Raw genomic sequence first — 25006 nt, forward strand, 5'->3', positions numbered from 1 at the left:
AAAATAGTACATGTAACAAATCAATAAATATGATAAATACACAATACACATAAAACATAAAACATTCAAAAGGTATATTAAACCATCGTAATCGTTAAAAATAAAATAATCAATACATATAACAAACTGAGAAACATATGCACAATATTCTCGATATAATATTAAAATTAATTAATTTGGATATAATTTGTTATTTTAATCTTTAAATTATGTTAACATATACAAAAGAAATAAGATACAAAATATGAAGGTATATAAAAAATATACAAAAAATATACTAAGAAAACAAGAACAACAGCAACAATTGGGAAAAACAACAACAAATGCAGAAAACAACACAGTAATAGAAATAAGGGGTAAACTGATCTCAAAAAGTGACACTACCACATAAGTCACTTTCGGCAACAGTAGATAAATGTTGTATAATGTACAAAAACCGTTGCCGTAAGTCTACTGCAACAGTTTTAAATCAGCTACATTTGCGGCCGCTGCAATAGGTTTTAATAGCTATTGCAACAGGTTTTTTAATCTATAGTAATAGAAATAAAACCGTTGCATTTAATAGCAAAGACAACAGTTTTAAACCTCTTCTGTAACAGTTGAATAATGTAGTTTAGGCAACAGTCTTTTTTATAAGGCAACGCTTTATATAGTACTTTATGCAACACTTATATATACTATTTGCAATGGTTTGACTAAAACTTTAAACAACAGTTTATATAGAAAAGACAACGGTTTTTATTTGAGGAACCGAAATTAAAAACTGGATTATTTGCTAAATTTAGAACCAGAAAACATTCACTAAAAGTGAAAACATAAGATAGTCACTAAAATTCGAAAAACAGAAAATATTTATTAAATTCAAAATCGAAAAATATTTCATTCATTACATCACATAATGAAAAATATTTCATGCATTACATCACGAAAATACTTCATTCATCTATTACATCACGAAAATATTTCATCCATTACATTACAAACAAAAAATATTCACTAAAACTAGAAAACGGAAAATATTCCATCAAAATTATTGAAGAACTGCTTCCTTCTCTGTTTGCTTCTCGTAACCCCTCTTCCATAAACAAGTGCACGACCGGGACCCTCTCACCTATAACAGTGGAAAAGGCATCACTTCCACTGTTTTGGAGCTCCTGTAATTTGGAGTGCACCAGAAATTAGTATGAAGAACGATAAGAATTAATAAACCACTAATTGGATATAACATAAAATTCAACAAAAGTAGAGTAGCAACAATTTCTAATTGCAAAAATAGAGCTATAGACGAGAAACTTACAATCTTGCTTAACATGGGAACTCATCAAAAAATCACATTAGCTCTGAAATATGTCCACTCCAACGGTACAAATAGCTAAACCCGTGTTTTGTATTAAACACGCCAAGTCGCCAAGTGATGCAGGTTGCATCAAAATCCTACATGACAATACTGTCCTTCCACATAAAAAACCAGAGGGCATTGTGGTCTACTGCCATGCAATAAAATATTTAATGACCCGGAGAATTCCAAACTCTATTAATGATATGGTGTAAACTGCATTTTTACTATCATACATGAGAAGAACCATATGATTTTACAATAGAGAGTATCCTTGTTATGATCAACTTCTTATCAATTGATAAAAAAATAATAAATTTGGAAATCATGGTAAAAATATGACAAAAAGTATAATGACAATTCATTTCAATACCACATGTTTAATAGATCAGATTAAGAACATACCAGTGACCCAATTGAATTCTGAAAAATTAGCCGCCCTGTGGGTAGTTAGTCAAGGACACAGAGATACTTGACATTACAAATCACGAAGAAAATGGAAAACTAGATGACTAACCTTGCAAAAATGGTAGAGAAACTTCTCCACCGGCAACTTACAAAAGATTGTCTTTCACATTAGAGAAAAAGTCCAAAGGGTGATGCTACCTGCATATATAACTATAATGTTAGTCGCATTCTTCAACCTTTACAATATTTCTATGACAAAACTATGATTCATTTGTGTCACGACCCAATTTCATGGATCGCGACCGGCGCTAGGGTATGGGTATGTTCGTACCAAAACCCGTAGCAAGCCTCGCGGATAACCTTATATACAAATAAACCTGCAAGAAAACCACTGCTCGGGGGCAACCGAGACTCCAACCTAAGTCTAACAGTTTATACAACAGTTCTAATATCATAACTTGATAATAATCCGAAACTGTGAATCATGCCTCAAATATAATAATCTAATGTAACATGCCAAAGTATAATAATATAAAAGTTGTACCACCACGACAAACCAAAGTATAATAATCAAACACTATACTAGTTCTACTGCGGTCTAAGAGTTTAAAACAACAGACTAGTTTTATTGACAGAAAAACCTCCAAGAATCAAGAATCGGAGTGGACCAGCTTTCAAATCATAAACCTGGAAAATTTGGGAAAACAACGGGGTCAGATATACTGAGATGAGTTCGCAATACTATTTACATTTATTAAGTTTAAAACCCTTAAATCAAAACCTTTTATACTAATATAATATGATTATGGAAAACAGTATTGAAATGATCCCAGCGTAAGTATGACATAGCATACTGATAAACCCAGAGTGGACGGGAACATATCCTCGTCATATACCAGCGTAAGCAAGACTTTAGTCTGCCGATCCCAGAGTACTTACCGGTGCACACAGTCTCGATACAAGCCTATCGAGCAGCTCGTTTCAATCCAGATCCATAATCCGTAAAAACAGTTCAAAAGCATTTATAATATTAAAATATGATGCGGTACTTAATAAAGCGGTAAATAGCACTACAAACTCACTGCTTGCTTATCCACGTGAAATCTTGGCAAACAGCTAACCCTGCGTAGACTCCGAAGCACGAACATTCGACGGGTCTAAAACAATGTATAAGTTAAAATCCATACAACCCCTAACTCTAAGAATACTAGACACCACATAGGACTAGCATCTTGAACACAACCAAAGTACAACCCAAGTAAGGTAAACATCTATGTATCAAACAAACCAAAGAATTCATATCATTCACTTTAAACAATTTAGGCAAGTTAGCTTAGATGAGTTCGTATCCATAAAAACAAAACCGAAGTCCTTTTCATAACTTAAATAGTTCTTTTAAACCAAAGAGTTTCCCAGAGTAGTGTGTTAGCCTTAACTGCAGTATAGCTCAACACAACATGTCGGGCGACACAAGTCTAACCCGACCCAACCATAAGCCAAAGTGAAAACCAGAGTATAAAACCAATCCTTAAATAAAACCAAAGTCATTTGAAAATAAGAACTCAATCCATAGCTTAACAATGCCAACCTTAAAAGCAATAAATCATATAGCTTGCCAACACTTGACGAGTTTCACCCAAGGTATACATCACTTAAAAAATGCCATCTTAAATTCAATTAATAGGATTTAAACACCTTTTAAAGATTTAAACTCAAATCTAAAATATTAACTTAGATAGCCATAGCACCTTTGTAAAATTCACCATAACTTATATAACATAACAACCACTGATTTTTAAAATGACCCAAGGTAAACTATCATTTTATAAATGTCCAAAATAGTTTATAAAATGTATTTCCAGCCATTAACAATTTGATCAAAATCAAAATTAAGCCAAAGCACTCAAATAATCAAATTTGACAATTTTGCCGAAAATTGCCTAAACTAGCCAAACGATTCAAAACCAACAATCGATGAACCAAAATATGTTACTACTGATTTAAAAACATCAAAACATCATATAGAAAATATTAGATTAGTAGATATAGCATTTGAAAACCATTTTGCAATCGTTGCGTTTAACTTTCGTAAAATTGTCAATTTCGCAAATCGCAGAGATTTTACAACACAAACCAATTTCAATTCTCATTTACAAATAAAAACTTTTTATATCAGTAATAATCAATCAATTTGGATTCAACCATTTAAATAATTCATTAAACGAATCCAATTCGCACAAGTCTAGAAATCCCCTATTCATTGTTTAATTACACCAATTCGTTATTGAATCATGCCAAACACTTTCCAAAACTTATAACATCGGCTCATATATGTATAACCTATCATTTAATCATATAAGATCAGCAGTTTAAACATAGCATATCAATAACGACGATTCAATCCATCAAAATCCTATATTATGCATTTCTAAGCAAAATCACACAACAACGAATCCATAAATCAATTAGGAGTAAAAACATTACCTAAGAATGATGAACAAGATTATAATTGATGTATTAACCCAAGGTTCAAAGGGCTGGACCGAAATCAATTGGATCCACAAGCCACCAGCGAAGAACACAACGTAGAAATCGCGTAGATCTTGCGAGTATGATGAAAAATCAAGTTCTTAGCGTAATGAATCGCATCCGGGCTTGTTAGAACAAAGGAAATGTGTATTTTATCTGAAGATATTCGTTTTAGGGTTTGTGGAAAATAAAAGGGGGCTGCTCACATGAAAATATGGGTCTACTTATAGACTTATGCGGGCTTTACATGGGCTTTGATAAAAACCACGATTTAATTATCATTTTGAGAGTTAGAAGCATCCAAAAAACGTGAAAATTTAACACAAGCTAGAATATACTCTTATGAACAACATATCAAAAAATGGGCCTCATCCGATATTTCAATTGGGAGATATCAACGTTTTACCAAAACATGACAGTTCTGGAAAACATGCAAATGCTGTTTTGATATATACCCGAAAATAAATCGAATCAACATCAAACACATGCGAGATCATGGGATACATATAAGACACTCAAAAATACACAACCAAGGTATCACAAGTGTTACTTCTAACATATAACCATTCAGAATCAAGTTCAGAATCAAGTTCGAATTAACATAACAAGAAAAATGTTAAAATGCAAAATAACAACGAATGCAAGAAAACAACCAATTTGTAACGGATAACCAAACTGACAAATCAAGTTTGAAAACACGGGGTATTACATTCTCCCCAACTTAAAAAAAATTCGTCCTCGAATTAAACACAATATACGCGCACAAAGCAACCAAAGTAAAACATATAACACAAATCCAAAGTACTAAAATAGCATCGAACATTCGAAGCAACGCTAAACCCGACGTACCTCAAGCAATGAAAGATAACAATTCCACATAATGGACTCTGTCCCCTAAGTATACTCCCCAACTATATAACCGAATAAAACTGAAACCATAGGCATACCTCCACTCATCAACCTACGCACTTGCACAACCACAACTCGACACGTTGTACCTCGAATGATAATTTAAATCACCACTTACATAAAATAACAACTCAAATTTTTACACCAAGTATGCGCAAAATTATAAATTCGACAGTTCAATACTCCAACTTTACTAGATTAAACAAAATATAAACCTCCAAGATTATTCAACTATTAACATTAAACATGCTCACAAGGAAGGTTACTAAACTCGTTCGAGTTTTAATAGCTATTAATACAACCTTGAGAAGGTTCAAGGACAAGCCCGAAATTCAAATCACAGTTCTTACAATACCAAAATCTAACAATTCAAATGAAAACCTCGAAATCCCCATTAATAACATCATGCAATCCTTGCCACCTACTTAACATCTCTACACCTAGTATCTCATATCAAACATATAAATAAACTTGTTATATCAAACGAACGGTTTAGTCAAAATTAACTAGATAAGGTTCTCGCCAATATAAATCAGCCAACTTTAAAACATTATGAAAATCGAGTTGTACACACGACAAGGACTAAGCTCGGCAAGACCATCAACCTTAACGAATCAATAAACACATACTCACCTACCGACATTCCAAAGAATATATCACTTTAACCTATGATAACGAAATCTCCAAGTTATATACAAACCGACTCATTCAGAAAGATTCTTCCACTCATACCATAAGAAAGCATACAGCCCAAAGTTATCTAAGGTAAATAAATACCAATATACACCAATTTTGTTTCACAAACTAAATCTATACCGCACATAAAAGCTTAAACAACCAAACAAAATGATATCAAATTTTTCAACAACAAAAATTCGCAATCAATAGTATCGATCAACCAACCTTTATTGTCGAAATCTACTCATCACGATTCTCGAATCAGCTAACTCATAAATTCGAACCAACTGAAATTCTCAATATTGTTTCACCAAATATAACTGTAAACTTGCAAACAAGAGATCACCTAAATCACATTCACCAGTACTCGGGTCATTGGTTATGCTCAAAACCAAACTTATAGGGAAATAATTCAAATTACAAAACATTACAACTTCCCTCTTTTCTTTAAAAGACATTAATATATTATAACTCCTTTTATATTTAAAACCAAAATACTTTTACTGTTGGGAAAACTCCAGTTTTGAGAACACATTAAAATTTTCAAAACATTCGTATTTCAATTTACAGTTACACCTTACTTTCAAATAAGTTTTCAAATCTATAAAACCGTTCAACTAACAAATTTTTTATTCTCTTTAATTCAAACTTGATAAAATCTTATCCTTTGTCAAAATGGGAAAATAAATTTATATTGAAAATATCCTCGCTCGCACAATATTCTATTTGAGTATACCAAAATATTTAAACAAAATCGAACATGTAAAAACCAAACTTCTTTTAAAATCACAATATATACACACACGTGGAGAATAACCAAATCCCCTAATCCAACAACTCTCAAATCACAACTCGGAAGTTAGCACGTAAGCCTTCCAATCTGACCTCAAAATCCTGTCATACTTATTACAACAATAACTCGAGTGCAACCTTATATCCAATACTACTTCCTACGAAACACAACATTATGATACTACAGACCAATCAATCATAACGTAATCGTCCTCAATTCAGCACCATCATCACAGAGTATTTGTCTAGCTACCTTTCGGTAAAATTTCAAACCATTTGAAATTCATCAACTTTATAAATACATTTATCCCAAGGTGACTCGCGAGTTCATTTTAAAACATTTTTCTCAAAACCACTTTATTGCCAAAATCTACTTTACATAATTGTGCGCCAGGGTGATGACACCTCTCATCCCCAAAGAGTTGCATCCAACTCTAATCTTTTCAATGCATATGATGCATGTACTATTATGCATGGACCAATTATTTATTTTCTTTTTATTTATTGAACATACTCTGTGCTCAATGCAATTCCCTATTCGTGACATACAAAAATGCATGTTCATGGTATGTCTGGGCACAATTACTTGATAAAAACATTTCAAATACTCTAACAAATATTCATCTGAAATCAATTACTCGATAAAACATTTGCTAGACATTACCCTTTGTGAGATGTGCACTCGATAGCCTCAAAATATTTTTCAAACCCCATTCTTGCAATTCACTAATCATACAATACTATCATCACAATTCAAACCGATAACTACCATAAAATCTCTTATAAGACAATAAACTCCCAATAAGCTTAAACTTAACTCAAGGGAAAACAATACATCACATACGTTTTTACAAAACAAACCACCAATTCCCGCATCGCATCATCCAATCTTGACGAAAAACACCAGTGTATTAATACACCAATCTATCTCTTCGAATAAGAATTTCCAACCTCCTTGTTCAGGATAATCAAAAACCACCAAGGAAACGTTTTCTTCATCTTACTCATATCAAAACCCTAAGACTTCTATTCACAAAACAACACACTAAATCCAGCGTAATCCGAAACTGAAACTAAAGCAATACAGGGTCTAAACGAAGGTCCTACTCACAATTAAAAACCAACATCGAGGTTAAGCCAAACAAACACCTGATAGCAACGACCTCATGTGCTATCAGCACAATGAGACAAACAAGATAAAACAACTAACATAGAAAACTTAGCCAATATACGAAGCATACTAACACGAAACAACATAAAAATATGTGATTTCAACCTAATCATAAATCACCCAAGCATGCCTTAACCCGTATTTAACCCAAACATCTTGCCATATAACAAATCATAAACATTGTAGGCAACTAACATGCTATCAAAAGAAACGAGCATGCAACATCCAATTGATCATTATATATCTACCGACATGGTATACAAAACCCATATAACCTAATCAGATCTCAAATCTTAAAATAAAACATGCCATAGCATACTCAGAATCGTAAAAAAAAATATCAACATGTAATAAATCATCGATCAAGAGTACGTATTAAAATTCATTCTGAAATATAAAATCACCCACAAAAGGTTTCAAGTCTAACTGAGCCCCGCGATTTAAAACAAATTGATTTCCGGAAAACTTCCTTCTATAAACCAATCAATTAAAATTTCCAGTGTATCTTAATCCATAAAATCATCGAGTTAGCCGAGTCATTACAACTACCAAGCTCAACTTCCAAATTTGGGTGACCCAAGTCAAACCCAAAATAACCTTTTATAAAACGTATCCAAAACAATTGTAAATCCGGAAAACATTTTAATAAAAACACAATCTTTTCAAAATAAGAGATCAAGCAACCCAAGTATAAAAAATCATCCCAAAAAATTTAAGTGAGAAAATCTTTGATCTCAAACAATCATTCTGTAAGCACCTAAGCAAGCCAAACATAATTACCAAACATATGACCAAACGACGCTTCAAACGTCGACATACCACAACATGGTAAAATAACAGCCAAAAATATTAAATTTTCAACACGGTGAGAAAATCTCATAAATAATATTATTTTGTAAACAACTGTTTGTCAACACCAAGTCAAACGTAAGATTCTTAGATACGAAAAATTATTTTTACTTGAAAAGTAATTAAAAATCACACACATATGTTTTTAAAACCAGACTTCTCTTTCGATTCTCGTGTCAAAACACAAAGCAAATCAAATAATTTTCTCAATAAAACCATAAAACCAACGCGTCACCAAACAACGTGTATCCACAACATATGCTTAAAGATTTATCACAAAATCCTTTAAAACCCACATAAGGCCAACGCCTAACGTATCATAGTACGTGCCAACCTATTTAGCACCCAACAAACACATCCAGAACAAATGTACTCACCAACGAGGTGAAAGCAACCCAATATATAATCAAAATCATCCAAGGCGTAAAAGCCAACAACTAATCACTCAAAGTAAACATCATATATGGCACAACAGCCAACAAAGCATCACCCAAAGTAAACACCATATAAGGCACAACAGCCAACCAAAAATCACCCAAAGTATATCTCATATATGGCAAAACAGCCAACAGATCACCCAATGTATAAGCAATAAACATTCTAAAGTAAAGCATCAGTAAGACATAAGACCGACACTCGACATTCCTATAGATGAAGGTAGGAAGTTTTGAAAACAAAAGATGACGTTTCAAAAGACAAGACTTGAATCCTAATTCCGCAGTAGATCCTATGACACAATAATAATACTTAACATGCCTTAAAACAATAAACACATAACATGCAAAAATTTGGCCTTAGTTCGAAACTAAAGCTCTGATACCAACTTTGTCACGACCCAATTTCATGGATCGCGACCGGCGCTAGGGTATGGGTATGTTCGTACCAAAACCCGTAGCAAGCCTCGCGGATAACCTTATATACAAATAAACCTGCAAGAAAACCACTGCTCGGGGGCAACCGAGACTCCAACCTAAGTCTAACAGTTTATACAACAGTTCTAATATCATAACTTGATAATAATCCGAAACTGTGAATCATGCCTCAAATATAATAATCTAATGTAACATGCCAAAGTATAATAATATAAAAGTTGTACCACCACGACAAACCAAAGTATAATAATCAAACACTATACTAGTTCTACTGCGGTCTAAGAGTTTAAAACAACAGACTAGTTTTATTGACAGAAAAACCTCCAAGAATCAAGAATCGGAGTGGACCAGCTTTCAAATCATAAACCTGGAAAATTTGGGAAAACAACGGGGTCAGATATACTGAGATGAGTTCGCAATACTATTTACATTTATTAAGTTTAAAACCCTTAAATCAAAACCTTTTATACTAATATAATATGATTATGGAAAACAGTATTGAAATGATCCCAGCGTAAGTATGACATAGCATACTGATAAACCCAGAGTGGACGGGAACATATCCTCGTCATATACCAGCGTAAGCAAGACTTTAGTCTGCCGATCCCAGAGTACTTACCGGTGCACACAGTCTCGATACAAGCCTATCGAGCAGCTCGTTTCAATCCAGATCCATAATCCGTAAAAACAGTTCAAAAGCATTTATAATATTAAAATATGATGCGGTACTTAATAAAGCGGTAAATAGCACTACAAACTCACTGCTTGCTTATCCACGTGAAATCTTGGCAAACAGCTAACCCTGCGTAGACTCCGAAGCACGAACATTCGACGGGTCTAAAACAATGTATAAGTTAAAATCCATACAACCCCTAACTCTAAGAATACTAGACACCACATAGGACTAGCATCTTGAACACAACCAAAGTACAACCCAAGTAAGGTAAACATCTATGTATCAAACAAACCAAAGAATTCATATCATTCACTTTAAACAATTTAGGCAAGTTAGCTTAGATGAGTTCGTATCCATAAAAACAAAACCGAAGTCCTTTTCATAACTTAAATAGTTCTTTTAAACCAAAGAGTTTCCCAGAGTAGTGTGTTAGCCTTAACTGCAGTATAGCTCAACACAACATGTCGGGCGACACAAGTCTAACCCGACCCAACCATAAGCCAAAGTGAAAACCAGAGTATAAAACCAATCCTTAAATAAAACCAAAGTCATTTGAAAATAAGAACTCAATCCATAGCTTAACAATGCCAACCTTAAAAGCAATAAATCATATAGCTTGCCAACACTTGACGAGTTTCACCCAAGGTATACATCACTTAAAAAATGCCATCTTAAATTCAATTAATAGGATTTAAACACCTTTTAAAGATTTAAACTCAAATCTAAAATATTAACTTAGATAGCCATAGCACCTTTGTAAAATTCACCATAACTTATATAACATAACAACCACTGATTTTTAAAATGACCCAAGGTAAACTATCATTTTATAAATGTCCAAAATAGTTTATAAAATGTATTTCCAGCCATTAACAATTTGATCAAAATCAAAATTAAGCCAAAGCACTCAAATAATCAAATTTGACAATTTTGCCGAAAATTGCCTAAACTAGCCAAACGATTCAAAACCAACAATCGATGAACCAAAATATGTTACTACTGATTTAAAAACATCAAAACATCATATAGAAAATATTAGATTAGTAGATATAGCATTTGAAAACCATTTTGCAATCGTTGCGTTTAACTTTCGTAAAATTGTCAATTTCGCAAATCGCAGAGATTTTACAACACAAACCAATTTCAATTCTCATTTACAAATAAAAACTTTTTATATCAGTAATAATCAATCAATTTGGATTCAACCATTTAAATAATTCATTAAACGAATCCAATTCGCACAAGTCTAGAAATCCCCTATTCATTGTTTAATTACACCAATTCGTTATTGAATCATGCCAAACACTTTCCAAAACTTATAACATCGGCTCATATATGTATAACCTATCATTTAATCATATAAGATCAGCAGTTTAAACATAGCATATCAATAACGACGATTCAATCCATCAAAATCCTATATTATGCATTTCTAAGCAAAATCACACAACAACGAATCCATAAATCAATTAGGAGTAAAAACATTACCTAAGAATGATGAACAAGATTATAATTGATGTATTAACCCAAGGTTCAAAGGGCTGGACCGAAATCAATTGGATCCACAAGCCACCAGCGAAGAACACAACGTAGAAATCGCGTAGATCTTGCGAGTATGATGAAAAATCAAGTTCTTAGCGTAATGAATCGCATCCGGGCTTGTTAGAACAAAGGAAATGTGTATTTTATCTGAAGATATTCGTTTTAGGGTTTGTGGAAAATAAAAGGGGGCTGCTCACATGAAAATATGGGTCTACTTATAGACTTATGCGGGCTTTACATGGGCTTTGATAAAAACCACGATTTAATTATCATTTTGAGAGTTAGAAGCATCCAAAAAACGTGAAAATTTAACACAAGCTAGAATATACTCTTATGAACAACATATCAAAAAATGGGCCTCATCCGATATTTCAATTGGGAGATATCAACGTTTTACCAAAACATGACAGTTCTGGAAAACATGCAAATGCTGTTTTGATATATACCCGAAAATAAATCGAATCAACATCAAACACATGCGAGATCATGGGATACATATAAGACACTCAAAAATACACAACCAAGGTATCACAAGTGTTACTTCTAACATATAACCATTCAGAATCAAGTTCAGAATCAAGTTCGAATTAACATAACAAGAAAAATGTTAAAATGCAAAATAACAACGAATGCAAGAAAACAACCAATTTGTAACGGATAACCAAACTGACAAATCAAGTTTGAAAACACGGGGTATTACAATTTGATTTAAATTGCTCACAAATTTCATGGAATTTAATATTATTACTCTAATAATCTTGAACAAAAATTGAAGGACTATATAAATTTAGAAACATGTCCGCACTCCGATATGTGTCCTAGACAAAGAAAAAATAACAATACAAAATAGGCACATGAGAAATTACTAGCAGCAAGCCAGTGTTTAATGAGACTGGCTATCAAACAAAGTTTTTTTATATTAAAGTCCAAACATCAGACCCATCGTCTATCTCACAGTATTAACCTTAGGCCAAATTTATCAAACTTACTGCAATACTCTCCGCAACTAACTTGATAACTCTGACAATCGCAGTTTCATTTATTAAATACATATCCAGCAAACCACAATGTCAGAAAAAATGAAAAGAAGTACAACATGAATTTTCCAATAAAATGATTCAAGTTGACGCACAACCTTAAATCTGATAGACCTCAGTGCTTGGAAACCCTTGCAAAGAATCTGTGAGTCCATCTCCTGCATTTTATTAGGAAAACAAAATTTATACACTTATAAACACAATTCAGGGAAAAACATTTCTTCCCTAGATGTGACCGGCATAAAAATAGAGGATAATAATGGTGAAAAGTTACAACCTAAGATCACATTCAGAATAATTATTTAAACACCAAGAAAGATTTTTCTAGTGTTATAATTAGTTGGTGTCTAGATGCTACTAGAAACATGAAGGTTTGAGATTGGTAGAGCCACAAGAGAGAAGATTAAATTTGTTAAATGTATCAAAGACGAAGTAAAGAAAATTATAAGATCATCTTTTACCTGTAAAGTTTCCTGAAACAAATGCACGGAAGGCATCTCTAACTTAATCATGCATAAAAAGTGAATTGGCTGTTAGTACATAAGTCTAGATAGATAGTTAAAAAAGTAAACAAATAAAAAAAGGAACAATATACATACATATAGCTAATGCTGCAGATTAAAAATCATGAAAAGAACTGAAATTGATACCTTCAGGACTATCAAATGTAACTAAAAGATCAAATGAGTAAAAATATTTAGGTGTTATAAGTAAATACAGAAAACAAATGTGAGGCAGTCAGTTTTCTAAAATTTTATGAAGACAAAAAAAATGTGTTTAACCATATAATATGATTTGATATTTTTTAATTATCGATTAGCTGAATAATTAAACTAATTTCATAATTTAAATAGGTAAAAATTGACACTTCCATTGCTAATTCTCTGGTCTTCCCTCTTTCTAGCCAATTATTTCCATGGCTTACTGTTTTGCTCATCATGACATTACACATCAGAAACAAAAAAAAAACGGAACCACAACCAAATTTGAGTGATAAAATTTAACTATGTAATAATACTAAAGGATTTTGTAAAGTAAGAAAATGAAGAACAAGAAAATATAAGGTTTCCATTTCAAAGTCAGAGAAGTACTATCTTATCTAGTTGTTATATTTTAGTCTTAACCACACAAACTCCATATCAAAATCTAACCACATGAACATAACAAAATTATTCAAAATTTCATAACAAAATCTAATCACGTAAACATAGCAAAATTATACAAAAGAGTAAACCCTAACATATATACAAACTATAGTTGAAATTATACTTACTTAGCATGTGAAGATATTGAAGAGATCTTCAAATTATCAGTAAACCCTAGAAATTGAAAAGAGCAACGAAAATAAGAGATAATTAAAATTAAAATTGGTTAAGAGATGGCTATGACGAAGAGAATCGGCGAAGAGGTGGCGATGGAGATTACCAGAGATTAATGGAGAAGAGAGACGGCGACGAAATGGCTATGGCGAAGAGAAACGGCGAGAAAAACTTTCACCTGAAAATGAAATTGAAAAACATAAACTATTTGGCCTAAACGGCGAGAGAATTTCATCTGAAAATGAAAATGTAATAGGCCTAAATGATTGGAAGTTCTTTTGACAATTTTATTATTTTTGAGTTTGTTGCTTTTTTAACATTCATTTTGGCACATTTACAGTAGTTAATTAACAAATTAACAATTAATTATGTGCTGAGTGACCAGTCCAACTCAATACTATATAACAAAATCCATCAACACATTATATTCCACTTAATTAAAGATTATTCAAATTAACATTCGAATTAGATTTGCAAAATGATTTTTTCATAAAGTTAAACATATAATTTGATATAACGTAATAAAAAGCAACAGTTTAAAAGTATTGTTAAATTCAGTCAAACTGTTGTATATTCTTAAGCTAATGCAACCGTTTTTCATATATGTTGCCTTATCTTGTAAATTTTAGAGTTTTGTTAATTTCTGTGCAACGGTTTTTAACCGTAACCTTTCTGTTGCCTTATATGTACTATTACAACAGTATTGATAGTGTTGCTATGTTAGTGTTGCTGAAAGTGACTTATGTGGTAGTGTGAAAACACCAAAATGCAATGATCTTTTAAGCGGCGAAAATTCGCTAGACAACTCCGTCGCCGATGATGCATAATTATTCTCCATTGCCGTCGTCTCGACTTACCCAAGAGAAAGAATATTCAATAGTGGTAGCCGCGCTTAAAAACGCCATCTCCGACTCTACTACAGCTGCCATGTTACCAGATTTTTCTTAAGAATGGCTTCATCTTCACTCTCCTCCTCCGATCTGCTGCCGCCTGGACTGTCTCCTCCGAGCTGCTTCTGCCCGTACCTCCTCCTCCGATCCGCTGCCGTCTAAACCGTCTCCTCCGATTTTTTTTGCGAGAATTTGTTATTTGAGATGAGAATTATAAATAATGGATAATAGAAGAATGGGAAGAAGATTACAGAAGATTACTCACTGAATTAATGTCCACGTGTTACTTAATATGTGTTTTTTGATGTGAGAATTGTTTGTGAAATTAAGTCACGTGTTGGATGAGAATAGTTTGTGTAATTGAGTGCTAAAAGAGTTCAGGAAACAAATAAGACTCAATTATTTAGAGACATTCGTAATTATTGGAATATTTTTTTCCTTTCTGAATATTATTCAATTTTATCCAAATTTCTTTAACTTGAATATCGCTTTTCGGCTTAATCATTTTTTGGCGAGTTCTGTGGGCAATCTCACTGGACTTGGTTTATATCGTTTATGTGAATGCAAGTTTCTATCATGTAAACGGAACCTGCATTTTTACAAATAAATTTTTTTTATATACAATTTTGAGTCAACCCGTATTTTTATAATTTTTTTAATCAAATTATATTTTTAAAAATGTTTTACTATTTTATACATATTTATCAAAAAACCTCTAAAAATTTGCTAAAGTCCGGCCATGAAGAAGTCAAACTCGAAGTGACACTAAAACAAAATCTAAGTGTTAGTTGAGAAAGTGGGACTTCAAGAGGAAACCAAAAGTGGATTTGGTGGGATTCACATGAAAACAAAAGGTTGAGTAGTTGACCCGACAAGCCAGTTGATAGACCAAAATCTTTTATTTATTTCATGACTTTATTAATTAGCTGTCTGCATTAAAACAAAAAGAATGGTATTACCCCGTGACGTCCGCCCACCGCCGCCCGTCATCACCGGCTACAGCCAGTCATTTTCTCGTGCCATTTTGAGAAAAATACTTGTTAATCCTTATCCGTCTCACTTGTTTTCTTCTTTTCCTCCTCAATCGCTGTTTGAGCGCGTCATAAGCACTTCCAGTTTGTGATCCATTAATTGATTGTCACTACTAAAGAAATAAACTCATGATCTATTTTGTTGAAATTTGATATTCATGATGCTTACCTAATGATTAAAATCGTTTAATCCTAAATAAAGTGATTCTATTTTATGAATATTGGAGTTAGTGCTATGGAATTTTTAAAAACCTATATCTAAATTAAAAAGAATTACTCAACTTAACTTTCTTGTTTAGTTAAAATAAATCAAAGTGATTAGGTCCTCCAAGCGGATTTTTAAGACTTTGATATTTAGGTAGAATCAAGTGGTTTAAAACCAGTTTAACATTTATTTTGCTGGTGGTAGAGGTCTATGACAAAGACAGAGGAAACCTATCTCTCCCCCTTATTTTTGTTCTTTGCATTGATTATTTGTCCAGATCTCTGGCTGTTAGAACTCAAAAGGGGTCTGGTTTTAAATATCACAAAAGATGTAGTAAAATTGAGCTTTGCCATTTAGCCTCTGTAGATGATCTTTTCTTGTTTTGTAATAGTGATATGTTTTTCATTAAGATTTTGAAAGATGCCCTTATTCACTTTTCTTCTATTTCTGGTCTGAATTCTAATCTCCAGAAAAGCTTTGCTTATGTGATGGCACTATTGGTGTTAGGAAGAATGATATTATTGATTACTTGGGGTTACATGAAGGAGTTTTACCTATGAAATACCTAGGGTTGCCTTTGATTACTTCTAAGTTGTATCAAGACAATTGCAATTCCCTTATTAGTACAATTACTAGTAGAATTTCCTCCTGGTATGCTAAATGCTTTTCATGTGTAGATTACAGCTTATTAACTCAGTCCTGCTTATGCATGTCTTTTGGTGCACTACCTTTATGCGGCCTAAGTCTATTGCTAAAGGTGTTGAAGATTGCTGTAGAAAGTTTTTGTGGCATGATTCTGATGGTGAATAAAAGGGACTTTAGTTAATTGGAATGAAGTGTAATCTAGGAATTCTAATGGTGGTCTGGGGATTAAAGCAATTTTTGTATGGAATGTGGTTGTTGTTGCCAAGCATATATGGAACTTGGTTTCTTTTAAGCCTTTTTTAAAGGAATGTGATGTTATGTAATATTGTCTCTAATGATGAAATTAAAAGATCTGTGTTCAGTACTGATGTTGACAAAGCCCGTGGGCCATATGGGTTTGGTAGTGCTTTTTTCAGAAAGAGCTGGAGTTTAGTTGGTAGTGACATTTCTAGTGTTGTGAAGGAGTTCTTTATGACTGGTAGAATGCTGAAGCAAGCCAACTTCACCATCATCACTCTGATTCCCAAGGTGGATGTTCCTGATTCTATTAGTGATTATAGGCCAATTGTTTGCTATAATGTCATATACAAAGTTAATATCCAAGATTCTGGCCAAAAGGTTAAGCAACATATTGGATAGAATTATCTCTAAGAGTCTATAGGCTATTATCCCCGAGAGAAGCATTGCAGACAACAATTTACTAGCCCATGAGTTAATAAGAAATTATCACAGACAGAATAGCAGTTTCGGTAATATGAAAGTTGACCTACAGAAGGCTTATGACACTGTAGAGTGGGACTTCATTGAGGAAGTGTTACTAGGTCTGAATTTTGATAACAAGTTCATAATGCTAATGATAAGTACTATGTTTTCAGTTCAAGTGAATAGAGAAAGCCGTGGATATTTTTAAAGTGCTGGAGGCTTAAGGCAGGGGAACCCTATTTCTCCCCTTATTTTTGTTTTGTGCATGTATTATCTCTCTAGAATCATGAAGATGAGGTTTTGTCTTTAAGCATCACAAAGCTGCATAAAGATTAACCTTTGCCATTTGGCTTTTACATATGACTTGTTCCTGTTTAGTAATGGTGATTCTCACTCTATCTCTATCCTGAAAAACTCTATCTCTGAGTTTTCCAAAACCTCAAGTCTGTTACCAAATCTTAATAAAAGCTTTGTTTATTTTAGTGGCCTTAATGGAAATATGATAAATGACATCAAGATCTGTATGGGTTTTAAAGAGGGAATTCTTTCTGTGAAATACCTTGGTCTTCCCCTTATGACTTCTAAGCTGTCCAAAGTCATATGTAATGAGTTTATTAATAGAATTGTAGCTAGAATTTCCTCTTGGACTTCTAAAAGTGCCTTTCGTATGCAGGCAGACTTCAATTAATTAATTATGTTCTCCTTTAGTATGCATGTGTACTTGTGTTCAGTGTTTGTCCTGTCTAAGTCTATGATAAATGGTGTTGAGAAAAAGTGTAGGATATATTTGTGGCATGGTAATAAAGTCAAAAGGGGTAGTCCTATTAGTTGGAGTACTGTCTATTCCAGCAAAAGGGGAGGTGAGCTTAGTGTTAAAGCTGTGTTTATGTGGAATGTTGCAGCTGTGGCTGAAAATGTGTGGAATGTTATTACTTTTCAGCCATCCCTTTGGGCTAAGTGGGTCATTATAAACAAGTTTAGGCTGTCTAGCTTTTGGGGTATAGCCAAACCTTTAGGTAGCTCATGGAGCTAGAGAAAAATGCTTAAAGTGAGACCTTTCATTACTCCTATTTTTGAGTATAAATTTGGAAATGAGGATAGTTTTTTCTTTTGGGGAGATCTTTGGGTGAATGAGCATCCTATGGAGGAAAGATCTCATGGTATAGACATCAAAGGTTCGGATATCAAAAAAGCTACTAAGATTAGTAATCTATGGAAAAATGGGTGTTGGTGCCAAGCTACTAAGATTAGTAATCTGTGGAAAAATGGGTGTTGGTGCCTGCCTGACCCTATGGATGACAATACGACAGCTGCTTGGGATTGCATAAAAATAATTGTAGAGTTAGTAGTGATGTGAATGACCACGTGATTAGTAGTGCCATATCTGATGGTAAATTCACCATTAGTAGTGATTAGAAGAGCCTGGTGCTTGAGAGAAACAGGGTGTAGTAGGGGAAACTTGTTTGGTTTGGTAACATTCCTAAGTTTTCTTTCATAATTTGGATGGCTATGCATAACAAATTGGTTACTATATGCAAGTTAAAAAGGTGGAAAGTCATTAATGAAGATGTCTGCAGTTTATGTTATGAGCAAAAAAAGAACAGGGAGCATCTGTTGTTTGACTGCAGGTTCTCGAGGGAAGTTTGGATGTAAATTCTATATAAGTTGTATAGCAGTAGAAGGTCCTTTTCCAAGAGCAGAGAAGTCTATTTTTTCTTCAGAAGAGCAGCTGACAATTCCATGAAAGCCTGTAGGAGAAGGAAAGTAAGAGGACAAGAATAGAAGATTACATTAAAGCTGTTTTTTTAGTTTTGTTGTTGCTTTCTGCTGTTGTTTGTAGCTCTTTCCTAAGCTTATATCAGCCTTGTGTTGAATAGTTTTTTCAGTCTATAACAGTCTTTGCTCTTTTTGATGATTTGCCTAAAAAAAGTTTAATGAAGACAATAAACTCTAAAAAATACTCAATAAAAAATGTAAATAAAAAAATTCAATATATAAAAATACTAATTTTTTTTATCAAATGAGGTCTATTTTTATCAAAATTCTCTAAAATACCAATTTTAGTAAATTTTCAATAAGAACATTGAAACTTTGACAAATTATTTATTTTTTAAACTATCAATTTTTTTATATATTTTTAATTCTAACAATAATACAATTTTTTTATTTGAAAAATACTTATCAAAATTAGAATATAAATAGAATTCACCTTGGAGATAATTAAAGTAAATAGAATTTTTTTAACATTATTTTAAAAAAGAATATGTTATTAGCTAAAACTGAAACATACTAATCGAACATTGACTAAAAGTAGTATTTTTGAAAAATTTAATTAAAATTGACATTAACCGAAAAGATTTAATATTTTTAAAACATCAACGCTTAAAAAAGGCTAAATCTTGCGATTTCTAAACTATACGGTTTTGGTTCATCAGGTTTCTCAATCTAGTTAGCTTTCTCAAGTCTCTAAACTTTAATTTTTTGGTTCATCACGTCCCTCAATTTTTATTTTACTTCTTCAGAGTCCTAAACTTCCGTTTTTTGATTTATTGGATGCCTAAATTTTCATTTTTGGTTCACTAAATCCTTACATGGATCTCCGTTTGAAGACCTAATAAATCAAAAATAAAAAAATTAAAGATTTAAGGAAGTTAAATAGAAATTGAAAGACCTAATAAACTAAAGAATAAAAATTTAGATATTCGAGAAAACCAAATAAAAGTTGAGAGTTCGTAATAGTATAGTTTAAGGAGCTCAAAATGGATTTAATTTAAAAAAATTAACAATATTATTGTAAATAAATAATAAAAAAAGAAGAATAATTTATTTTCTTCTTATTTTATTGATTAATGATCATATAAAATTTAGTAATCATAAGTTAAATTAAAAAATAATAAAAATGTAAAAAAAAGATGGCAAAATTTTAAATATTTATTTATCCCTTTCTTTAAAAAAATATTTTAGTGATTATACAATAAGAGAGAGAAACAAATACTAAAAAAGAAAGAGACAAATATATAGGTATTGACAATCAGAAATTAATATCAGTCAGCAGTATGACTTGTTAACCCAAAAAAAACATTAATGATTTCACAAAACACCAAAACCAAAATCAAGAGAGTAAGTAAATATGTCCAAAAAAGTCAGCTCCTTTTTTGTTTTTGTATTTTCATTTCTTCTTCACTTCCCTTCCCTTTACTCTTCCTCCTACAACAACACATTCAACTCTCTCCTTTGAAAATCTTTTTCTTTTTGAATTTTGAGTGAACCCATTACACTGTTGGGTTCATGGGCAGCCTTTTCTTGGCTTCTAAGTGATGTTTTTTAATATGGGTTCTTGTTTAGATTGGTAAAGTTTGTTTCTTTTTGTTAATGTTGGGATCTGGTTTGAGTTAATTGTTGCTTAAGTTTTGGTCATTGTTGATTCTTAGGCTCCATTGGGATATGTGTTTGAAGTTTCTTCTTCTTGGTCTCACTCACTTCAGTTCACTCACTAATAGAATATGATATCATGGTTGATTGGTGTTTGATTTTAGTTTCATTGCTTCACTTTTAAGATAATTGTATTTGAAGTTTCTTCATTTTAGTGTTCTTGAGATTTGAATTTTAGTTGGGATTGGTGTTTTTTTCTTTCTTGAGGTTCATTAGGATGTTGATGTTGGTATGCAAGTTTTTTCATTTGTGTTTCTTTTGGAAAATTAGTGCCTAAATCTTGTGGTTTCAGTACTAATGGTGCTGATGAGTATTTCTCCAATGAGTTTTCTTCAATGGGTACTCTTTGTTTGGTTTGTTTGTTCATCTTTGAGTTTCAAAACACAGTCTCAATCTTGTGATCTGAGTGACTTTTTGGCACTTAAGGAGTTTGCTGGAAACCTCACTAATGGGTCTATTACATCAACTTGGTTTAGAACTGCCAATTGCTGTCAATGGGATGGTGTTGTGTGTGGGAATACTAGCAATGGCTCACTTGGTGGTAGGGTTACTATGCTAATTCTGCCAAAGATGGGTCTCAAAGGTAAAATTTCGCGGTCTTTATCCCGTTTGGATCGACTGAATTCACTTGATTTGTCTTGTAATCATCTCCAAGGTGAATTGCCTATGGAGTTCGCGAGTTTGAAGCGATTAAAGGCTCTTGATTTGAGCTATAACATGCTATCAGGGCAGGTTTTAAGAGTGTTGTCTGGTTTGTTATCGCTTGAGTCGCTCAATATTTCTAGCAATTTGTTCAATGAGAATTTACGTGAACTTGTGGGATTACCAAATGTTGTTGTATTCAACATAAGTAACAACTCATTCACCGGCGAAGTACCTTCGCGTGTTTGCAGCTCAAGTGATATTCGGATTCTTGATTTGTCAATGAATCATCTTGTTGGCAATCTTGAAGGCTTAGACAATTGTAGCAGATCTTTTCAGCAATTGCATTTGGATTCCAATTCGCTTTCGGGGTCTCTGCCGGAATACGTATATTCAATGTCATCTCTGCAGCAACTGTCAATCTCCAACAACAATTTTTCTGGCCAATTAAGCAAGGAATTAAGTAAGCTTTCTAGCCTTAAATCCTTGGTAATATATGGAAACCGGTTTTCGGGTCATATTCCTAATGTGTTTGGTAACCTTACACAACTAGAACAATTTGTTGGACATTCTAATTTGTTATCTGGACCACTGCCTTCAACACTGGCACTTTGTTCAAAACTTTGCATACTTGACCTTAGAAATAACTCGTTGACTGGTCCAATCAATCTTAATTTTACTGCAATGCCTAGGCTTTCTAGTGTTGATCTTGCTACTAATCATCTATCCGGTCAGCTTCCAAATTCGCTATCTGATTGCCGCGAATTGAAGGTTTTGAGCCTGGCTAAAAATGAGTTGTCTGGTCATATCCCTAAGAGTTTTGCAAGGCTCACATCTCTTTTGGTTGTCACTTTGTCGAACAACAGTTTTACGGGCCTATCCGGGGCATTATCTGTGCTGCAAGAATGCAAAAATCTCACCACTCTTATCCTCACAAAGAATTTTATCAGTGAGGAGATCCCCAGAAATGTGAGTGGTTTTGAGAGTTTGATGGTCTTGGCGCTTGGAAATTGTGCTATCAGAGGCCAAATTCCAGATTGGTTGTTAGGTTGCAAGAACTTGGAGGTTCTTGATTTGTCGTGGAATCATTTGAATGGCGCTATTCCTGCTTGGATTGGCCAGATGGAGAATTTGTTCTACTTGGACTTCTCTAATAACTCTCTCACCGGAGAGATTCCAAAAAGTTTGACCGAGCTCAAGAGCCTTATTTATATGAATTGCAGTTCTTATAATCTTATTTCTGCTGGAATTCCGCTGTATGTAAAGAGAAACAGGAGTGCTAGTGGTTTGCAGTACAACCAAGCCTCAAGCTTCCCTCCTTCAATATTATTAAGCAACAACAGAATAAACGGAACAATTGTGCCTGAAATTGGAAAGTTGAAGCAGCTCCATGTCTTAGACTTGAGCAGGAATGAAATAACGGGTATGATACCTAGTTCCATTTCAGAAATGGAGAACTTGGAAGTTTTAGATCTGTCATCCAATCATCTACACGGGTCTATTCCTCCATCTTTTGAGAAGCTGACATTCTTATCGAAATTTAGCGTGGCTCATAATCACTTGAAGGGGCAAATACCAATCGGCGGGCAGTTCTCTAGCTTTCCAAGTTCAAGCTTTGAGGGTAACCAAGGGCTGTGTGGAGGAATGGTTTCTCCTTGCAATGTCATTACCAATATGTTGAATCCCGGTATTCCATCTGGTTCAAATAGTAGATTTGGTCGTCGAGCAAACATTCTGGGCATAACAATCACTATAGGCATTGGGCTCGTGTTGATCCTTGCAATTATTTTGCTTAAGATGTCAAAAAGGGATCATGTGGTAGATCCATTCAATGATATGGATGAGGAAGCCAGCCGACAACACAGGTTATCGGATGCTCTTGGGTCTTCAAAGATGGTACTTTTTCAGAATGCCGACTGCAAGGATTTAACAGTTCCGGACTTGTTGAAGTCCACAAATAATTTCAACCAAGCAAATATCATCGGCTGTGGTGGATTTGGCCTGGTTTACAAGGCCAGCCTTCCGAATGGTACTAAAGCAGCAATTAAGAGGCTTTCTGGAGACTGTGGTCAGATGGAACGGGAATTCCGTGCTGAAGTGGAAGCACTTTCAAGGGCTCAACACAAGAACCTGGTTTCTCTTCAAGGTTATTGCCGTCATGGTCATGACAGATTATTGATCTACTCCTACATGGAGAATGGAAGTTTGGATTACTGGTTGCATGAGTGTACTGAGGAGGATTCATTTCTTAAATGGGAAGTAAGACTTAAGATAGCTCAAGGTGCAGCATCAGGGTTGGCCTATCTGCACAAAGTTTGTGAACCACACATAGTTCATCGAGACGTGAAATCCAGTAACATACTTCTAGATGAAAACTTCGAAGCACATTTGGCCGATTTTGGCCTCTCGAGACTACTTCGACCCTATGACACTCATGTTACAACAGATTTGGTTGGCACTCTAGGTTATATTCCTCCTGAGTATAGTCAGACATTGACCGCAACCTGCAGAGGCGATGTTTACAGTTTCGGAGTGGTTCTTCTTGAGCTTCTTACAGGTAGAAGGCCAGTGGAAGTTTGCAAAGGAAAAAACTGCAGGGACTTGGTTTCGTGGGTATTTCAGATGAAGTACGAAAAACGAGAGGCTGAGACTATAGACTCGACAATTTGGAATAAAGATATTGAGAAGCAGGTGATTGAAATGCTTGAAATTGCTTGCAGATGCTTAGACCGAGACGCTCGACGCAGGCCTCTAATCGACGAGGTTGTTTCATGGCTTGATGGTATTGGCATTCTGGATGCTCAATAATGAACTGCATTGCTGCAATATTTTAGTTTTGTTAGTTTCAGTTGGGTTGGAAGAGGGAGGGTATACTTGTAAAGCAAAAAAAACATTTCGAGTTGCTGAAATTTTGTTTTTTTGTTTATGGTTTCTGCTTCAAAGCAATCCTTAGTGTTGTATACTGAAAATGAGCTGTGTATAAATAGGCTGTTTTGGCCATTAGTGTATCAGAAATAAGCATTATACTATACTAAATTATCTTTGATTATGTGGACTACTATTTACCGCCCCAAATTACTACCTACCGCCCAACTTTTTACCAAAATACCCCTAAGCCATTTTCAGTTTTTTAAAAAAAAAATCAATTCTCTCAATTCAATAAAAAACCCAACGAATACCCTAGCGAATTTATAATAAAAATATCAAAATCGACTAAAAATAAAAGACGGAATATCCGTTAAATAATCGATTTTTATTTATTTTTTTTTATTTTTTTTATTTTTTTTAATGGACCATCGCCCTCAGATGGCGATGACCCCTATGGGCCATCGCCATTTGAG

The 25006-nt window shown here is 33.6% G+C and overlaps 2 protein-coding genes and 1 long non-coding RNA gene across 4 annotated transcripts; 2 read left to right on the plus strand and 1 right to left on the minus strand.

The window, feature by feature from the left end:
- Window positions 1-949: 949 nt before the first annotated feature.
- On the minus strand, window positions 950-14360 carry LOC126667231 (uncharacterized). 2 transcript variants are annotated; one of them, XR_008790061.1, is made up of 6 exons: window positions 14225-14360; window positions 14073-14118; window positions 13261-13298; window positions 12898-12957; window positions 1298-1942; window positions 950-1154 (listed from the first exon to the last, which is right to left on the minus strand). It is a non-coding gene; the product is annotated as an uncharacterized LOC126667231 (long non-coding RNA). The 2 variants fall into 2 exon arrangements; XR_008790060.1 differs by lacking the exons at window positions 12898-12957; window positions 13261-13298; window positions 14073-14118; window positions 14225-14360 and adding an exon at window positions 12752-12831 and having other exon boundaries at window positions 953-1154.
- Window positions 14361-17877: 3517 nt separating this feature from the next.
- Window positions 17878-18624, plus strand: LOC126668242 (uncharacterized). The gene is made up of 3 exons (XM_050361448.1): window positions 17878-17888; window positions 17970-18256; window positions 18323-18624. Exons 1-3 carry the CDS (start codon window positions 17878-17880, stop codon window positions 18622-18624), a joined length of 600 nt encoding a protein of 199 aa, XP_050217405.1.
- A 2038-nt stretch (window positions 18625-20662) lies between these two features.
- Window positions 20663-24714, plus strand: LOC126669217 (phytosulfokine receptor 2). The gene has a single exon (XM_050362627.2). The coding sequence runs from the start codon at window positions 21321-21323 to the stop codon at window positions 24471-24473; it is 3153 nt and encodes a 1050-aa protein (XP_050218584.1). The 5' UTR covers window positions 20663-21320; the 3' UTR covers window positions 24474-24714.
- Window positions 24715-25006: the final 292 nt, after the last annotated feature.

The sequence above is a fragment of the Mercurialis annua genome, linkage group LG2 (assembly GCF_937616625.2).
Source record: "Mercurialis annua linkage group LG2, ddMerAnnu1.2, whole genome shotgun sequence".
Lineage (NCBI taxonomy): Eukaryota > Viridiplantae > Streptophyta > Magnoliopsida > Malpighiales > Euphorbiaceae > Mercurialis > Mercurialis annua.

Bases quoted from the DNA above. Each gene is read 5' to 3' on its own strand.
- LOC126668242 (XM_050361448.1), top strand. The intron at 18,257-18,322 runs GTATGCAGGCAG...ACTTGTGTTCAG, and splicing joins GACTTCTAAAAGTGCCTTTC to TGTTTGTCCTGTCTAAGTCT.
- LOC126669217 (XM_050362627.2), top strand. From the start codon at position 21,321: ATGGTGCTGATGAGTATTTCTCCAATGAGTTTTCTTCAATGGGTACTC.